The 17761-nt window shown below is 37.6% G+C and overlaps 1 protein-coding gene across 1 annotated transcript in view; it reads left to right on the top strand.

Moving 5' to 3' along the window:
- Positions 1–15442, top strand: part of celsr3 (cadherin, EGF LAG seven-pass G-type receptor 3) — a 92119-nt gene extending 76677 nt beyond the window's left edge. The window contains exons 26-35 of the mRNA XM_015403898.1: positions 1866–1978; positions 2509–2588; positions 2937–3063; positions 3176–3295; positions 5099–5196; positions 6125–6216; positions 6652–6825; positions 9427–9615; positions 10179–11241; positions 12920–15442. Coding sequence (XP_015259384.1) covers positions 1866–1978; positions 2509–2588; positions 2937–3063; positions 3176–3295; positions 5099–5196; positions 6125–6216; positions 6652–6825; positions 9427–9615; positions 10179–11241; positions 12920–12947 — 2084 coding nt within the window. The 3' untranslated portion in view covers positions 12948–15442. The remainder of the gene's footprint in view (positions 1–1865; positions 1979–2508; positions 2589–2936; positions 3064–3175; positions 3296–5098; positions 5197–6124; positions 6217–6651; positions 6826–9426; positions 9616–10178; positions 11242–12919) is intronic.
- The last annotated feature ends 2319 nt before the right edge of the window (positions 15443–17761 follow it).

Genomic DNA, 17761 nt, shown 5'->3' with positions numbered 1-17761 from the left:
TTAAATGTAAATATTCTTATTCCATTTGCAAAGTGTCTCACTTACCTGCTCAGTTCAAGAAACAATGCACGAATTTTAAGGGAAAATGACTTAATTTGGATATTTAAAGTCTTTCAATGAGTGCCCTATAAAATGTTAACACTCACAAATTAAAACATAAACATTCTGAGAATTCCTGAAACTGAACACATTATTCCACCTCATCTTTCAATAACTGCAGTGCCTTAGGATTAAATTAACTTATTTCTGAATTTATTGATAGTCAATCTGCGGTAGTACTAATTATAATAATTTTGAGAACCATTAGTGGGTAAGTAAAGTTGCTGCCTTGTCAGTCCAGTAAATGGTCATTTGCTGCCCTCTAGTGGACACATTCCTGAACGTTGAGTCATTCTGGATTTTGTTTATGAAGAGAAATGTATCACTAATAACATAAATTGTTGAATGTTTTTTGTATATATATATATATATATATATATATATATATATATATATATATGTATACTGATTTTGTGTTACATGTAGTAGTGTATATTGAAGCATATCTCTACTATTGTCTCCATTTGATGCATCGCTCGATGTTGTTGACAGTTATTTTTGTCATTCTTCTAATACTATTAATAATTGAACATTATTGATTACCATGTACCTCTGCATTTAACCTATCCCCCTTTGGAAGCATTGGGCTGCCATTTTCTGGCAGCCGGGGAGCAGTGTGGGGTTATGGGTCTCGCTCAGAGACCCAGAGTGTAGGCTGTTGGGATCGAACTGGCTACTTGCAACCTTCTCAGAGCACAAACGCACTGCTCTAACCACTAGGCCAACACTCCCCCTTCTGCAAAATAGCTTAATCTTAGTCAGACTGGATGAAGAGAATGTAAAAGCAAACTGCATTTTTTTAAGTAAGGGCACAGATGTTCAACTGGATCTTGGACTAGACTTTGAGTGAACCATTTTAACAGTTTGATTTGAGCTAAACTGTCCTGTTGCATCTCAGACTGTAAGTTTAAGGATGAAGTCTATTCTCCAGTATTCAGCTACAAATATCTTTCTCTCAGCTTCCCTCTCCACGGCATAATGCCTAAATTTATGTTGTGTAAGATCGGGGTCAGTCACCTTTAGACCGCTGATGTAAGAATGCCCCAGGAAGTGGATCACCCTGAAAGACCTAGCAACAAGCCTAACAAAGGAAGGCTTTTATATCAACCAGTCTTATATTGAAAAGCCCAGATCTGTTGCTGATCTGGAGGGATCTTATGTCAAATGTAGAGGAACTCCTGTTCTCTATTGAACACTGCATCTCTTACTGGCATCTAGAAGACACATAGAGTATGCGGTACCAAAGCTAACGATTCCCTGATTCCCAGCATACATTTTCATACTCTTCTTAAGCAGCATCTCTCTCTACAGGCTACTGCCATTTTTGTGGCTCTTACTCTGTTTTTGCACAACAACCAAATAAAGTGTAGGCCTAATATTTTTCCTGTCAAATTATTTTCCTACCTGAGTGGCAGACAATTGCAGCTAGTCCAGAGTCACCATGAGTTTTGTAGCTATTTCTTTGATTAATGCTTTTTTATGCTGCCCTGACAGTTAAGGTGGATGACCATGTCTTGGTAGATATGCCAATATGTTTGCCAATTTTTCAATGATGGAATTCCAGTCTTATCAGATTTTTTTTCTTAAAATGCTAAAACCCTTGAACCATCCTCTTTAATTTGAAGTTTGTGGTTGTAAATCAAGCGGTGCAGTCAATACATCTGTAAGGCATTGCATGTCTCAGTGCTTTATCTGGATCTTTGTGGCAAAAGTAGAAATAACAGAGGTGGCTGGAGTGTCTTATCTATCTGTGTCTTTTTTTGCAGGCCTGGCTGTCGGATTGGATCCGGAAGGTTACGGAAACCCAGATTTCTGTTGGATCTCCATGTATGACAAACTCATCTGGAGCTTTGCTGGTCCTGTTGCTATTGTTTTACTGGTAATTGTCTCCCTGAACATCTAATATACTGCACTTAATTACAGGAGCACTCAAAGCTAAAGAGAATATTGACAAAGCAGTGAAGTAGATTGAGACAATGATCATTGTTTGGTACACAGTGAAGTCCTAACTGTCATTATATTTCTTTGGCTTCCTCTTTAAAATAACAAAACTCTAAATCATGAAGAAAGCTTCACTTTGAAGGTAAAAAGGTCAAGCTAGTTAAACATGGCTAGTTTCTGCTACAAACTGGATTCACTTTATCTTCGACCTTTAAATGGATCTTTTAAATCTGTTTTAACGTATATTTGATAATTTAATTGGTATGCGATGCACTGGTTATTATTGTCCTATGAGGTGTGGATACATTTATCTGAAGCCAAAATGGTTGCCAAGGGCAACCATTTCATTCATATTGATTTTTGTCATTTGTTTACCCTGATCCCAGATGTTCCCAGAAGCAGAATTGGATTTGCTAAAATGCATCCAGTTTGTTGCCTTACTGTGATTATTGATCTCTTCTGATCCAGATGAATGGAGGGATTTTCACCATTGTAGCCAAGATGTCCTGTAACCCATCTCAGAAGGAGACTAAGAAACTTTCTGTCATGTAAGTCGCCTTCTCTACTCTCTTTTTCACATTACAAATGTAATTGTACTGTCTCTAAAACTTGTTTTTCAAAAGTATTTTCATAGATTTTATGTTGATTTAGAAGTTATCACCCACCTAAAGCAAGCACAATGTGACAGTGGGCAGGAACCAAACCTACTGATAGAAAGAAACCTCTGACAGAAAGTGGACTTTATATGAGGATACTAGTCTTTTTACATTCATTATCACTAACAACACCCCTGCTTTATATAAACGTTAAGTAGTAATATTCTTAGGAGTGCATACATTTCTTTATTTATTTGTTTCTTTCTTCTTTATTTTTTTATTTTATTTTTTCTGTTTTAGTGCTACTATCCGAAACGCCTTTTTGCTATTGCTGGTTGCCACCTCCACCTGGCTGTGCGGTCTGATGGCTGTAAATAACAGCATCCTCGCCTTCTACTACATATTTGATGTTCTCTGCCTACTGCAGGTAAAAACAAAGTGCATCATATGGATTCTTAATCTCTACCTCTTATAAAACTTTTATCTCAGACTATATTGTTATTTTCCTTTAGGTCTCCTGATCTGTTTCTCTGTTTCAGGGCCTCTCGGTGATGCTGGTTTTCACTGTGTTGAACTCCGAAGTTCAGGAGGCCTGGAGAGTTGCCTGTTTAGGTAAGAAGAGCCCTGGAGAAGACCCACCGAGAACACAACAGAACACTGTAAGTTTTTCCTTAATCTTATATGGATTTTATATATATCAACTCTTTTAGAGTCATTTTAATGTGTTTTTTATGTTGTCAGTACATTAGTCAGGAAATAAAAAGGAAACATTATCAGAAAGATTTCAATGATCTTTGATATGCCAACAGGATTGCCATTAGCGCTGTAATGACTCACAGAGGGAATCTAAAGTCCTGTTGTGAAGCCATAAACCATCTCCCTGCATGATCCTTTTACTGTGTTTTATCCCCATGCATTCTCCATAAGACGCACATTTCCGCTGTGTCCATTACTTGACAGCACAAAAACCCTCCTGCCCTCCATTTCTACTTCCCTCAGTCCAACCATCAATCTTCCTTGTCCTGCGTTTGCTCCTCTTCAGCTGCCCTCAGGGTTTGCTGCTGACCCACATTAAACAATACACCAGCCCCTGGATCTCTGCCTGTTCTTTAGCCTCTTCAGCGAAGGCACTGTGTGCTACTTATTTCGTGACTTTGTGTGTGTTTGTGCATGTTGGTAAAATCCTATCCTACTTTCACCTCTTTACTCTTTCTTCTGCCTCATGTGTTTATTAGTTCAGCCGAACGCACATTAGCCACTACTTTTCTTGGTTAAGTACTCTTATTTTTACTCTCCGTTCTGAGTGTGTGGGTGAGTTATAAAAAGTTATATGAATGCACATTGTATGCCCAGTATACAATTTGAATACAATATGTACAGAGCCCCAAGAGAGGCATGAATGCATTCGTGAGATATTTGTGTTGCGGGTTGTGCTTGGATGAGCAATTGTTTGTGTGTTTTATTCTCCGCTGCACTCTTTCTCTCCATCACTGAGTCATCTGGGGAAGAAGCCTGGAACTATTATTAGAAGAATACTTTGACGGGCAACATATACAGCTGCTTATTAGCATGCTTTTCTCCTTCCTGACTCATGTCCTACTGCATGTTATTTATGAATATAATTCTCTATAATGCGCAGAATAGAGAGGGCTGCCTCTCTATCTGGGGCTTTGCTCCACTTTTATAGTTTGGGCATTTTATTTTTTATGACTAACTAGGTTTGACAAAGTTAATTAAAATATCTGTTTTGCTTTAAAATTTAAAAAGCTTTATTTCTTGGCTGTCTATAAACATACAAATATATGTTTATTCCTACAAGATGCAACATGTTTAACAATATTTGGGGAAATATGATTCATTTAAGATGATCCTAATGACAAAAGCACTGACGCTCTTCTTTCTGAGTTAAATTTCATATATTAAGTTTCCAATTCAATATCTAATCACACTAAATATGTTGGATTTTGAAGTAGAGAGGATCAAATCATTTCTATATTTAAGTGATGCTACTTGTAGTGAGGTTAGCCAGATCCAGACTGTGGGTGGAAATAGTTTAATAACAAGCTCACCTACTGCATTTTTTCCTTTGTTTCACAAAAAAACGCTTTAAAAGAAGCACTGAAGAGGAGCGGAAAAATCACAAAGACTTTTAAAAATGCTTGTGTTGATGTCAACACATCACATCTTAAAAACCACTGCATGCACTTTTATATCTCTCATTGAAAATAACAGCCTACGTATTTCATCCATAACATGATGCCGATAAAAGAAGTGTTTGTGAGATACTAGAGTTTGACAAGAAACTACTGATGTTTCAAGAGATCTGTTTACATCGCTAGTTTATAGTCATCTTTACCTTAATATAAGGCCAGAATACTACGATTTTACCCCGGTTGGGTTAAAAATCTTGAGGTCCTCTGGTTGAAATTCCTCCTGTATGTTTTGTTGTATTGTGTCTTCAGGCCCAGAATCCCTACCATAATGCATCCCTGTTGGAGCAGAGTGGGCTGCACCGCATCACCTTGGGAACCTCCACCATCTCCTCCGTCAGCTCGGCGAGGTATTCCTCTAACAGCAATATTCACACATTGTCGCCAGCATATTAGACACCAATGGTACTTTAGAATACATAAACGTTGGAAAAAGTTTGATGCACAATTTATCATTTCGTTATTTTTATTGCTCTAGCTAATCTCACGCTAAAAGTTATAGAAAAGTCCGTCCTATGATGTGACTGCAAACTTTCTATATCAACATTGTAAATAAAATGTGTGTTTAGACTTTTTTTCTCAAATAATGTATTGCACATGTAATTTGGGCTTACAGTTTCTAAGTTATTTGCTTTTCCATAAAAAAGTTGTGTTTTAAGGTTTAGCATGTGTCCATGTATTACATGGCTATTTAATTCATTGACTAAATGTTACTAGGGGTTAAAATATTCAAAATTGTTCTTTAGGAAATCATGTTACTGCCGCCAAAAAGAAAAAAAGATTTACTTCAGGGCTATTTTTGCATCTTTAACAGGTCTGACAGCAAATGTATTTATTCTGTGTTCTAATGCATTAAATTTTATTCTTTAGCACTTTAAGCTTTGACAACCAAAATATAAACAGAGTAAACTAAAACTGGGTCTGAATGACAGAGAGATCATCATTTTAAATATGAGGGCATCAGCATTCATTAAGTCTCTGCTGCTGTTAGGCTGCCTCCGAGAGGAAATTTCCTAATAAAATCCCCACTGTGTGCATTTTTTGGGTCAGTGGGGTAAAGATGAAGAAGATTGGATTTAACAATGTACTGTACTACATGTGGAGCGACACTAATGTATCCTTAAAATGGCAGTTGATGTCTTAAGAGCTCAATGATTGTCTCACTGAGTTTGTATAGAGCATAGCAAGCAACTATGAGTGTGTGGATCCCTGTGATGTGTTGGGGTCTGCTGTGTGTTGTGTTTGTTCTTATCTGTTCTCATTTCTCCTCTCTCTCAGAGAAAATCTATTGGCACGTCAGAATCTAGAGCAAAACATCGTCCACACAGGAGCGACCGACCTGGATGTAGCCATGTTCCACAGAGATGGAGGTCAGGGTTGCAGACACACACTAACTAATTAGTGGTGCACAATTCCAGTCCTTAAGGAAGTGTCTTGCATGATGAAGATGTGATGTTGCTCCAATAAACTTGATTCAGTGGGTAAACTGCCTCCTCAGCATGGGATCAAGTTCTGTACAGACCTGCTAATAGGCTGTTCATTCCAGTCACATGCTGTGATGCAGGAAACATGCAGGACTACAATTTAGCATCAATGTTTTGTATGTTTTGCACCAACCCATGTTTAATAAAAAAAATTCCAAATTATCTCTAAAAAAATTATCTTTTCCATATTCCCATCTTTATCATCACAGTCTCATATCTGAGATTTTATTAGAGTTGATCACCTTCATTGCATCCATGGATGAGAAATGTCTTTGTGTCTTAAATTTCTTGCTCTCCTATTTTCCATCTGGTCACATTCAGGTGGTGATTCTGATTCAGACTCAGATCTTTCCATGGATGAAGAGCGAAGTCTCTCCATCCCTTCCTCTGAGAGTGACGACAATGTCCGTCTGCGGGGGCGCATCCAGAGGCGATTCAAACGCTCCAATCATAGCGAGCGTCTCCTCACTGAACCCACCAACAATGGCACCAAAGGTAGACAAGAGACTTTACTGATTTCATTTCTGAAATTAATTCTGAAAACCCAATTAATGAAAAATATAAATATATAATAATGTTTAGAAAAGTGCTTAAAAAGATCAATCATTCTTACTGCTTGCTGTTTGATAAAAATAAGAGTACAAAGCATCGATCCCCTGGGACATTTACCATTACTCTTGCTACTAGTCAACTGTGTTACAGCAAATCTTCAAGCTTCTGACTGAAATCACTCTGTTGGCAGTCTGATGAAGAGAATGCTGTGGGTTTTCCATAATGTTATTCATTTTATGAAGGACTCCTCTTTGTGAAACAGAACAGAATCTGTTTGTGTTTCATTGAATCTCAGTATGAAAGCAGCTGTTCTGCAATGATACTGAAGGCTTTGAAGGTTTGTTAGAGAATATTATTAAACAAAAAGCATTCAGCAACATTGCATGATAAGAAAATTAAGAGTAAAGCACTGATGCAAAATTAACAATAGAAATACAACTACTTAGACTAAAAGGCATGGAAATAGTCAGCTTTATCAGACAAGTTCTAAAAAAACATGCAATGATATTTCTGGAGGAGTTGCATATCTACTTCGCTCACATGGTAGATTCTATCAATAGAATATTAATTAGCATCTGCTAAATGCATAAACATGAACAGAATATTGATGTTTATGTAGTGATTTGTAGAAGAGAGTTTAAAGGTAAGCCATTGTCCAAAGAAAGCTAAAAAATTCATGTTTGTCATAAACCTAGATGTAGACACAACAACCTGTTGAAGAAGATGCTCTGATAAGATACAAAAAACTTAAATATTTGACTTACATGGTAAACACAATGGACCTGTACTCTAAAAGTTTTGCATTTTTAAAACACATACACACTTGTTAAAATGAGCAATGCTGAACTTCGAAGCAGGTGCAATTCATTTTTTTTTTATGTGTTGAACAGTATCAACAGACCTTTTTGCATGTGTGCCTTCGAAAATATGCACACCTTATTCTAATGACCAAACAATAGACATAATACTGAGGGAAAGATATACAATGACAAGTGATGGAGTAAGAGACTGTGGACATGAAAATATATTTGGTCTTTCAGAAATGGGAATATGTAAGAATAGAATAAAAGAGAACAAGGTTTCTGTGCAGGACAAATTTATTTAGAGGGCGGTAATTATACATGCATCACACCACATATGTTTATAAGAAAACATTTACAGCCACCTGAGAGCAAAAATCAACCAATAGATGCACCCTCCTATAGTGCGCATCCCTCTTGTGGTAAGAGGGAATTTAGTTTCCTTCCTCAGTTTTCCTTGAAATAATCCATATGAAACACAGACATGTTTTATTAAACTATTATAGACCTGTCTTGGTTTGGTTTATTTTTGAGTAGGTGTAGTGTGGAATTAAAGCTCAATTTGCCATAAGTGTGGTTAGAATTGGGAAGGAGTTGCCTACATGGTCTTTTCTAACTCTCGATATTAAATCTTTTAAATTAAACTTTTGTTCTTTGATCTTATTAATTTTTTACTTTGGTTTGTATCATTTTGAGATAGGTTAGTGTACTAAAAAATAACATTCCTCAATATTATTATCATCAATATTATTATTAATTTTTTTTTTATAATTATATTGATTACCTCCAACTCCATGGCAGAACTTCATCTTTCTTTTACCACCACTCCCAAAGTTGCATGCCACTAGGACATGTAATCTCCTTATTTAAAGGGCAATATCAAACCAGTTTGCAGATCATATCCATTGTGAACCCAATCATTGTTAATCGCCTGAAACACGCCCATTATTGCACAACATTAAACATCTAAAACAGGAAAATTGTCGATGTCTTTTGTATATATTGAGTACCTTCCTCTTTCTGAAACTCAATACCTTATACCCTTTTATATGCGCTCGAAAACAATTACATGAATGTCAAACTGTTTTTATCAAAGGCCAAATATCGTCCAATCGATAAATCTATATAAGTTCCTTTTTTAGCCTGATAAGCAGTTTGAATCAGTTGAACTTTGTTCAAGTTAACAGAAGAACACAGTTGTCTGTTGAACAGCAGAGGGCAAGGAACAGATGGCTAGCAGAGTCTAATCAATATATCACTGCGATCAAATGGGAGAGCAGCAGAGAGACAGCTGTTTTTAATGTCAGTTGCTCTTTTACTGAAAGGTCACAATCTAAAGAGTCTCTACTGACAATGACAAAGCTTAACCCCTAAAGGACCATAATATGTCAGAACCTGTCAGCTGAAAAAGCAGAATTAGACAATGATGGGGAGAATATCCAAGGCTAGGCAGATCTCTTGCATCCAATCAAATTCAATGTTTTAGCTTTATTTTATGAGCAGAGCCTTACAGGGATTACAACTACAGACAAAAGAGTCAAATGTATAATTGATATGTTTTCAAATCCACAGATTTGTTCCAACAGCCCAGTTGATCAATACTAAGCAAGAGAAAATGTTTTGTATAATTGCAATGATCCATGTTCCAGTTCTTCTGTTTTTGTAAATGGTAAAGGAAAAATTATTTATCCCTGGTAAATATATTTATAACCTAAAACAAGTGTCTTCTGTTTGCATTCTATAGATTTGGATGGCAATGATCTTCTGTCCTACTGGCCTGCTCTGGATGAATGTGACACCTTGCAGAAGTGGGGCTCAGAGCGCCCCCTTGGAGGGGATTACAACAAGGACGCCGCCAACAACAACCAGCTGGATGCAGCACTCACCAGTGGGGATGAGAATGGCCTTACCCAGCCACACAGACATCGAAAGGGTGAGAGAGAATTTAAAACCACTTTTTTTCTACTCTTCTTCTCTCATCCAATTCTTTAATCAGATGAAAGGGCATTTTGAGGATTCTTCTGCTTCTGATTTGCATCGCTGCGAGAATACTATTAGAAGCCTGCGTCTTTCTTGATTTTCATACATTAATATATTTAATATATTAACATTTTCCTTGTATTCTCCCACAAAATGTCTTCAGACATCAACTGAAAACTTCCGCTGTCATAAGATGTCTGATTTTCAAAAGCATGAGCATTGGAAGATTTATTCTTTGCACAGCAATGACTCATTTACATGTCTGCCCCAGGATGTTCATTTTTTACATCTAAAACTGATGTGGTATTCCAGTATGATTCATGCCGCTCTAACTGTGACTTAGGGCAAACCTAAAATGTTAAAAGCATCAGTTCTGTCTGCTTTTTTAAAATAATTTTAACCTACCCCTATTCTGTTTCCTTTTTTTTTTTACATATAAATCTGCCACCCATTCCTCCTTTTTTTCCACCCTAGGCTTTATTGTTCATTCTCAGTTTTCTCATTTTCTCTTGGCAGGTATCCTGAAGAACCGCCTTGGTTGTCAACCAGCACTTCAGGGTCTTTCCACCATGGGCAGGGTGCCTAGTGAGCTCAACTGGTACCGGACCTCGACGCTCGGTCACCGAGGTGTTCCAGCGGCTTCCTATGGCCGTATGTACTCTGCCACAGCTGGTGCAACCGGAGGTTCCGGTTCTCTCTCCCAGCCAGCCTCAAGGTACTCCTCGAGGGAGCACCTGGACTCTCTTGCCAGGAGGCAACTGTCCCGGGATCCCCTTGGAAGGCAGACCGTGGGGGGTTCAAGGGAGCGTCTGGACTCCCGGGGTTCCAGGGATAACCTAGATCTCCTACCCAGGAGGAGAGAACTAGGCTTAGGACTCGGAGCAGGGCTCGTAGGCTTGGATCACCAACGAGTCTCATCATCTAGGGAAAACTTGTCAGGATCCAGGGACAGACTGGATAACCATCATGGGACCAGCTTCCATGCTTCAAGGGAGGATTTGAGTGGAAATGGAGGAGCTGTGGGAGCTGGAGTGGAAGGATACCTAAGTGGGTCCAGGTCCCAGTTGAACTCTTTATCTCGCCGACAAGCCTCGTCACGAGAGCACCTCGGAGGGCCACTCGTGATCAGTAGGTCCAGAGAGCAATTGGAGGCTAACGGGGTGGGAGCTCAGGCTCAGCCGTGTCGGGAGTGGCTTCGCAGTCTACCACCAAGGCAGCCCTCACACCCCGACCAGCCTCTATCTGCTTCTCCTCCTCCCCCGATCTCAGAGGAGCCACAACAAGAACAGCTACCTCCTCCATCTCATGTCAGAGGACGCCTGGACTCCGCACCTTCATGTAGGTACCCAGGTCAGACTGTCCCCCAACTTGCAGGCCCAAATCCAAACCCCCTGGTTCGACAGCCATCCAGTGAACAGCTGGACATATTGTCCTCCATCCTGGCATCTTTTAATTCCTCTGTCCTGACTCCTCCTGCTGCCTCTAACCCTGGTCCTAATGGCTCTGTCCATGGACCCTCGCCTTCCCCACCCCAGTCTACCACTTCTCACAGCATATCGGAAGTTTCCCCCGACTCAGAGTAAGTTGGTTGCTGTGCTTCATCCTCAGATAACACAAACACAGGTCTATCCGAGTTAATTTTTCCTTAAGTATCCAAAAAAAATTTTAGTTAATAATCTTTATCTCAACTATTAAAAGCTTTTATGTTCTCTAAGTGGCTGTTTGCTTGAATTAGACAAAATATTAGTTCAAGTCTTATAGGGTGTTTTCCTTATACTAAGTAGTCGGATTTTCCAAGTTTGTTGTTAGAAAAAAAAATGTGAAGATAGAATTCCCAGAACTCCTCAGAACTCGCTAAGCCAACCTGGGAACCTAATATAGCTGCACGCACAAAGAATTTACAGAAAGTCTTCAATAACAACTACAAAATTAAACAGCTTAGATGCTTTATAGCTTATTAACCCAATGTCTTGCATTACCAATAATGATTGGCACCAAAACTAATTCCTCAGTTTTCCAACTTGCAAACAAAATATTCTCAACTCAGCTGGGATGTCAGTCCCAGATTCAAACTTCTACCTTGAGACAAGCAAAAGAACATAAATGGATGTTGGCATGCACTAAAGCAAATTCCTCAAACTTGTAAAAACCAACTCGGCTATAAAGATTTTTATGATTCTCTCTCCGATTCTAAGTACCTGTTAGCTTAATGTAGTGATTCCTCATTTTAGGGACGCGCCCCCAATGGGGGGTTGGTGTGATTGCAGGGGAGGCATTGCTCTAATTAAATGGATAGATGACCAATTTTGAGAAGTAATTTGAAGAATATATATTTATTGCAATGAGGAATTCAATTACACACAAAAACAGAACATTTTAATAAAATTTATTACAGCTAAATGATGCAAAAACTTTTTTTTAAATCACATGGAGGGTCACCAAGAAAAGTTTGGGAACCACTGGCTTAATGTGTAACTATTAGCATGACTTTATGGGGGTTTCACCACCAGAGGTGTTTAGTCCATTTAGAAAATACTGGTTTGTTTCCTAAATTGGTTCTGTTTCTCGGTGTGGTTGTAAACCCAGCATTAGCACCAAGGTCCAGACAAAAGTAAACCGCACCATGACCGCATGAGGAGATCCCATTATTTCTCCCAAACAAATTCCAGAGTGGATAATTTATGGTGTGAATGTGATCTGATACAGCTATCAGATGCATGAAACCAAGTTTGTATCCATGGCCAGGTTTGTGTTGCATTTCAGGAACTTTAAAATGACCTCAAATTAATTTGGTATATTTCTCATTTCTTATATTTGCCTTAAATCATTCCTATAAACCAGGGATATAGTTAAATTCCCTTTGTTCCGAAGCAGCTCAAAACACTGCATCTTCACTTGACATTTGATACTTCCATCTTAGACACTTTTGACCAAAAAAACTAACAAAAAAATCCCATGTGGTCTTTAATAATGGGTTTATGTTCAATTGGAGCTTTGAAAAAAGTTATAAGTCTCTCAAAGTAAACAAACTATTGGAAGGAAAACACCCTTGTCTCTGTAGCTATTTGTTTGATTTTTTTTAAACTAAAATTTCCCTCACTGCTATACCTTGCACGACATTCATAACACAAGAATTGCACACAGTCAAAACCAAAACAGCTTTGTACATTTAAAACATGATTTATTGTAATTAGCTTAAATTGGAGACACTGTTATAAAAAGTTACTGATGTCCATATTCTTTTTCCTTTACCACAGAGCCCACAGGAGTGAGGGGCAGTCTTGATGACAGCCTCCACATCTGTTAATGCATCTATCTAAAGCAACAGTGTGGGGACAAAATCAAAGGTCAAGGATGGACCTGAACTGAAGGGGCAACCTGGAAAGTAGAAAACAAATTGACTTATCGGAGCCAAAAACATGAAGATCAACCAAGAAAAGGGTCAAACTAAACGGACTTTGACAAAAGAGGACGTTTGTGAGCGGGATGTTTTGTGTAAATCAAGTTTTCAAGTCCCACTGCTCTCAGTCTATGGATTTATGGACAACGAAAAAACTATCTGATTTAACTACCTAACAGTCAGACAAAAAGGGGGAAAAAAATTTTCAGATGTTAAACTCACATGATGCGATAAGACCTTTTAAAAAAGAAGAAAGAAGTTTCTGTACATAGCCTTTTTATACATTTTTTATCTTTTTCATTGAAGGTAAAAAAATTATCTTGTGATGTTTCTTTTTTTTAACGCTGTCACGTCCGTGTGAGGTTGTGAATGAGGTTGAAGTGAGTGCTGTTGTGTTGCTGAGGAGAGATATTTCCTCTATGAAGTAAAAAAGAAAAAAAAATTCTCCAACATCTCCCCAGAAATACATTTTCCTGAGAATGTTTTCCTCAGTCCTTTGAACTTCATGTAAAGCGAGACGGCATCCGGCAATAGAGCATCTGATGAGATTATTGAAAGATGTGGTTGAAAGGATAATATCAAAGTATCGTGAAGTGATTGTAGACAGGGAAGAATTAAATATAGGAGAAGAGAGTTGATGGAGCAAGATGAATGTGCAAAGAAAGCTTGCTAACAACACATTAGATTCAAACCTGGTTTTAAACTATTAAAGCTGCTGTAATGGGAAGATTGTGCTATTTTGTGATCTGATGTATGTAATCGTGACCTTGTGTTCCAACTGGTGCTGTCTGTACCAGACCCTATCAGTCTGCTGATGTAACAGGAACATATCAGAGCTGTAAACACCTGCTGGGTGATGGTTGATCTCGATGTCTTCCTCTCTCCATGAGGTGGGATCCAGTATCAACCAATTTTAAGAACGCCTCCCCTCAAGGGTTCTTTACACTTTGATGCATCATGACTCAACTTGCCTGAAGCGCCACCACAGGAGCAGCTGAATCTTTCCAGCAGCAACCAGGAAACTCTTTGTAAGTGCTTCTCATGCAGAAGGCTCTGGTGCAAATCTAAGCCAAAGGGACATAAATCAGTTCAAAACATTGTTTTACCCTTGAAAATGCCTTCCACTGGGTGTCATGGCTGTAAAAGTAATTCCCTTTTTTTTTTTTACAGCTATGATTTCTTTCATATATTTAGTCACAAATATAAACCAAATGAAATATTTTTTTTGTTACTGAGGCCTTAGTTCTACACAATATAAACAGCTGTGGTTGGCATTTTATCTCGCTGTATACCCTTCAAACTGATTTTGATTCAGAATGGCAGAAGAAGAAAAAAAATAACAAGAACAATGCTGTTGAATCCCAGTTTGCTCAAATATTTATTGACGACATGAAGGGAGATGTGAATCCTGTATGCAGTGCAGGCGTCTACCTGAATATATCAGCATCTTTTACTACCAGACTCAGTCGAAAGGAAATATTCCAGATATGAGGCACTTTTTATTTCAAATCTGAACCTAAGTGATTCCTTCTAAGACACTTTCAGACAGATTTTCCAACCGTTTAGAGAACTAATAGAGATGAGGTGTTCTCTGAGTTCAGCTAAGCTTCACTGCCATGTATTAGTTGACGAAGGGAAGATGAGATGTCAGCACTAAAAGCATCTGTTTTTTTTTTTTGTTTTTGTTTTTTGTTTTTTTTTCGATGTAGGTATTTGAATCTGTTTTTTTAAGCAGAGGCTGTCTCGTTTTAAAGAGATAGTTCAGGATTTTACATGGCGAGGATGTATTAAAAGGTAGGAGCAGTATATAAGTTAGTATAAATCCAGGTGATTTGGACCTGAAGGCTCAAATTAACAATCAATATTAATTAATAAATCCCTACTCTGCAGTCATGTTTTGTATTTGGTGGATACTTACACAGCGACTGCTGAATGTTTTCACAGGAAATGAAGTTGGATGGTGGTGCGCCACCAATGATTTTGTGAAACATGCAGAGAATAGAAGATATGAATTGTTTCTGTCACATTAGGAACAGAGTAAAACAAAGCAGGGTAGAAATTGTGAAAGAAAAACATTTGAAATTGGTTCATTTTTTTTTTGTAAAACTTGAAAACCTTTAACTGATATATTATAGATAATAAGAAAGTAGGGTCAGCATTCACAGCTTTGACATAATTTAAATTAAATGAATTTAAAACAGCAAAGGTTCCCTTTGATCTTGATCCGCCTCTTCATAACTGTGAGCTGCAGCCTCCAGAGCCAGCTTATCTAAGTTTATACAAAATTATAATGAGCCTAAGAACCTTTCATTTCTGAACTATCTCTTTAGACAAACACCCATTTAGAGCGATGAATGAAAATATGTTTTTTTTTTTTTTTTTCCGGAAAGTTTTCTTAATTTTTGGGCCTTTTGCCTGATTTTTTTTTGATTGGAAAAAAAACAAACAAGTGGGCTTAAAGTCCAACAGAGCATACATGTACGGCAGCAAAATTGCAAATCTAGACATATTAAGTGGGAGGATAAATTGGGTCAGAAACTATGACTGTTGTAAAATGCGTAGCAGCAGGAAGGAAGGCTTGGACAAACACTCATCATGCAGACAGAAATGCAGAAAACAGGAGAGAAACAAAGAGAGTGGAAATACTGAAGCATTACAAGCAAGCACATATCTCCCTGCTCTGTCTGCAGCTATGCCAGCCCCATCTCCCCACAAAGTAAAAAAACCCCGTTCCTGACAGTATTATTGCCAAAAATGTTCCTGTAGGTGGAATGCCATCTGTCAGTAAGGAGCAGATAAGGATTTCCCCCTATCTGTTTTATGTTTACATAGATTATACTCACTTGAGATTTTATTTAATTATAATTTATATACATATTATTAAATATTTATTTTGCCATCTTTTTTAATGAAAGTTTCTTTGTAATCATGAATGTGTTCATGATTCTTCTTTCTTTTCTATCCTAATGTTTGTTTTTCTCCCATGTAACTATTATTTGTTGTTAATTATGATGCCTGAGCTAAAAAACACACAGAAATGTGTTTTTAAAAAGTCTAAACGAACAACAGCAAATTCAAATCTGATACAAGGTAGAAAGAAGAACAGAATTGAAAGAATCTGCCAACCCCAACAGACTGCATATAATAGTTCATTTATCCTCTTCAAATCGCACACTTATGATAAAATTGGCATTTATTATAGCAGCTATGCCTCATATTAAAGCTGAAAAAAATAGGTAATTTGTCTGCTTTTACATCCCATATACACATAAGTAAAAATGGAGCCTTATAAAGCCAGAGAGGACAGATTTGAGTCTAAAATGTTGTCATGTGTTTCAGAAAAGGAGAACAAGATGGAAAGAAAGGCAGAAAAGGGTGGCGTGGCGATGAGAGATTGTATTTGTTGGCTTGTTTGTTCATTATGAGATGCCTTCTGTCCCTCCTTTGGGATGGAAGCTGCTGTTCCCCTGTTTTTACAGAAACAAGAGAAATGTTGGACATTAAAAAAAAACAGCTTATTCCTAACAGGCTCTGTGTGTGTTTATATTTTGCCTGTGTGACAGAGAGAGCGCTGCCGTTTCATATTCATGAGAACATGTTAAGGAGTGAAGCTGCAACCAGAGAGAACATCCTGACAGAGCGGCACCTACTTTTCAAGGAGGTGCTTCCCTCTGACTTGTTTTGACGCTCAAAGAGGTCTGTCACAGTCAGAGGCACGCTTAGCTGCCAGCCTAATACATCCAGCTCAATGCAGATGCTCTCTGACACAATAACACCACCCCTTAAAAAGACTAGATTCAAATCTCAGATTCTCAAACTTTTAAGGCAGTTATACTACTTAGAAAAATTGTTATACTGCTTGACTTGTTTTACATTTGATAAAAAAAAAAAAAAAAAAACTCTCACAAAGTAAATGGAAAACAATTCATAGTTTAGCTCATCGCTAAAGAAAGAACTAAATAAAAGCCCCTCTACTCTAATCATAAATGTATAGGATCCATTGTAAGGAGCTGCCCTCAGAAGTTGGGTAATTACTTAAAGATTAAAGTGTGGTTTAGTATAAATCAAGCCAATTAATAAAGGTGTCAGAGGTTTGTCAGAGAATAATAACACATCTTTACAAAGATAAATGGGGCCAAACTTAATACATATCATTAAATAAAGGTACCACTATAGAACTAAATGTAGAATGTATTAAATTAACATACAGTTAAGTTACAAACTGTACTGGTAGAGGGTTAAATGTCCATTTGAGATCATTAATATCTTGAAATTGAATGATGAAATACCAACTATTAAAAATAGATTCATTTAAATATACATTATTATTCACCTATATTTACATAGAGTGTAATGATTATTTATTATTGGTTTCACATCAGGAAAGAATAGGAAACTCCTACTTTATATGAGAATTTTTGTAAAACTTTGAGGTGGCAGCATTATGCTGTTTGTTTCAGACTGAAGGGAAGCTGGTCAGAGTTGATGCAGGAGACAAATGGAGCCAAGTACAGGACAATGAGGGGAGAACCTGTTAGAGGCTAAAGATATATATATAAAAAAAGGCTTACCTTTAAGCAGGATAATTACCGTGAAGAATTCTGGATTACAGAATATTTATGTACATATTAGAATAACCCAAAGTCCAAACTAAAGCCCAACAGGGGGTAAAGTAATTAGAATATAAAACTTCTATTTA

The sequence above is a fragment of the Cyprinodon variegatus genome, unplaced genomic scaffold (genome assembly GCF_000732505.1).
Source record: "Cyprinodon variegatus isolate N-32 unplaced genomic scaffold, C_variegatus-1.0 Scaffold1590, whole genome shotgun sequence".
Classification (NCBI taxonomy): domain Eukaryota; kingdom Metazoa; phylum Chordata; class Actinopteri; order Cyprinodontiformes; family Cyprinodontidae; genus Cyprinodon; species Cyprinodon variegatus.
Note: the sequence above shows the minus strand (reverse complement) of the source record. Positions and strands in the feature narration are given on the sequence as shown.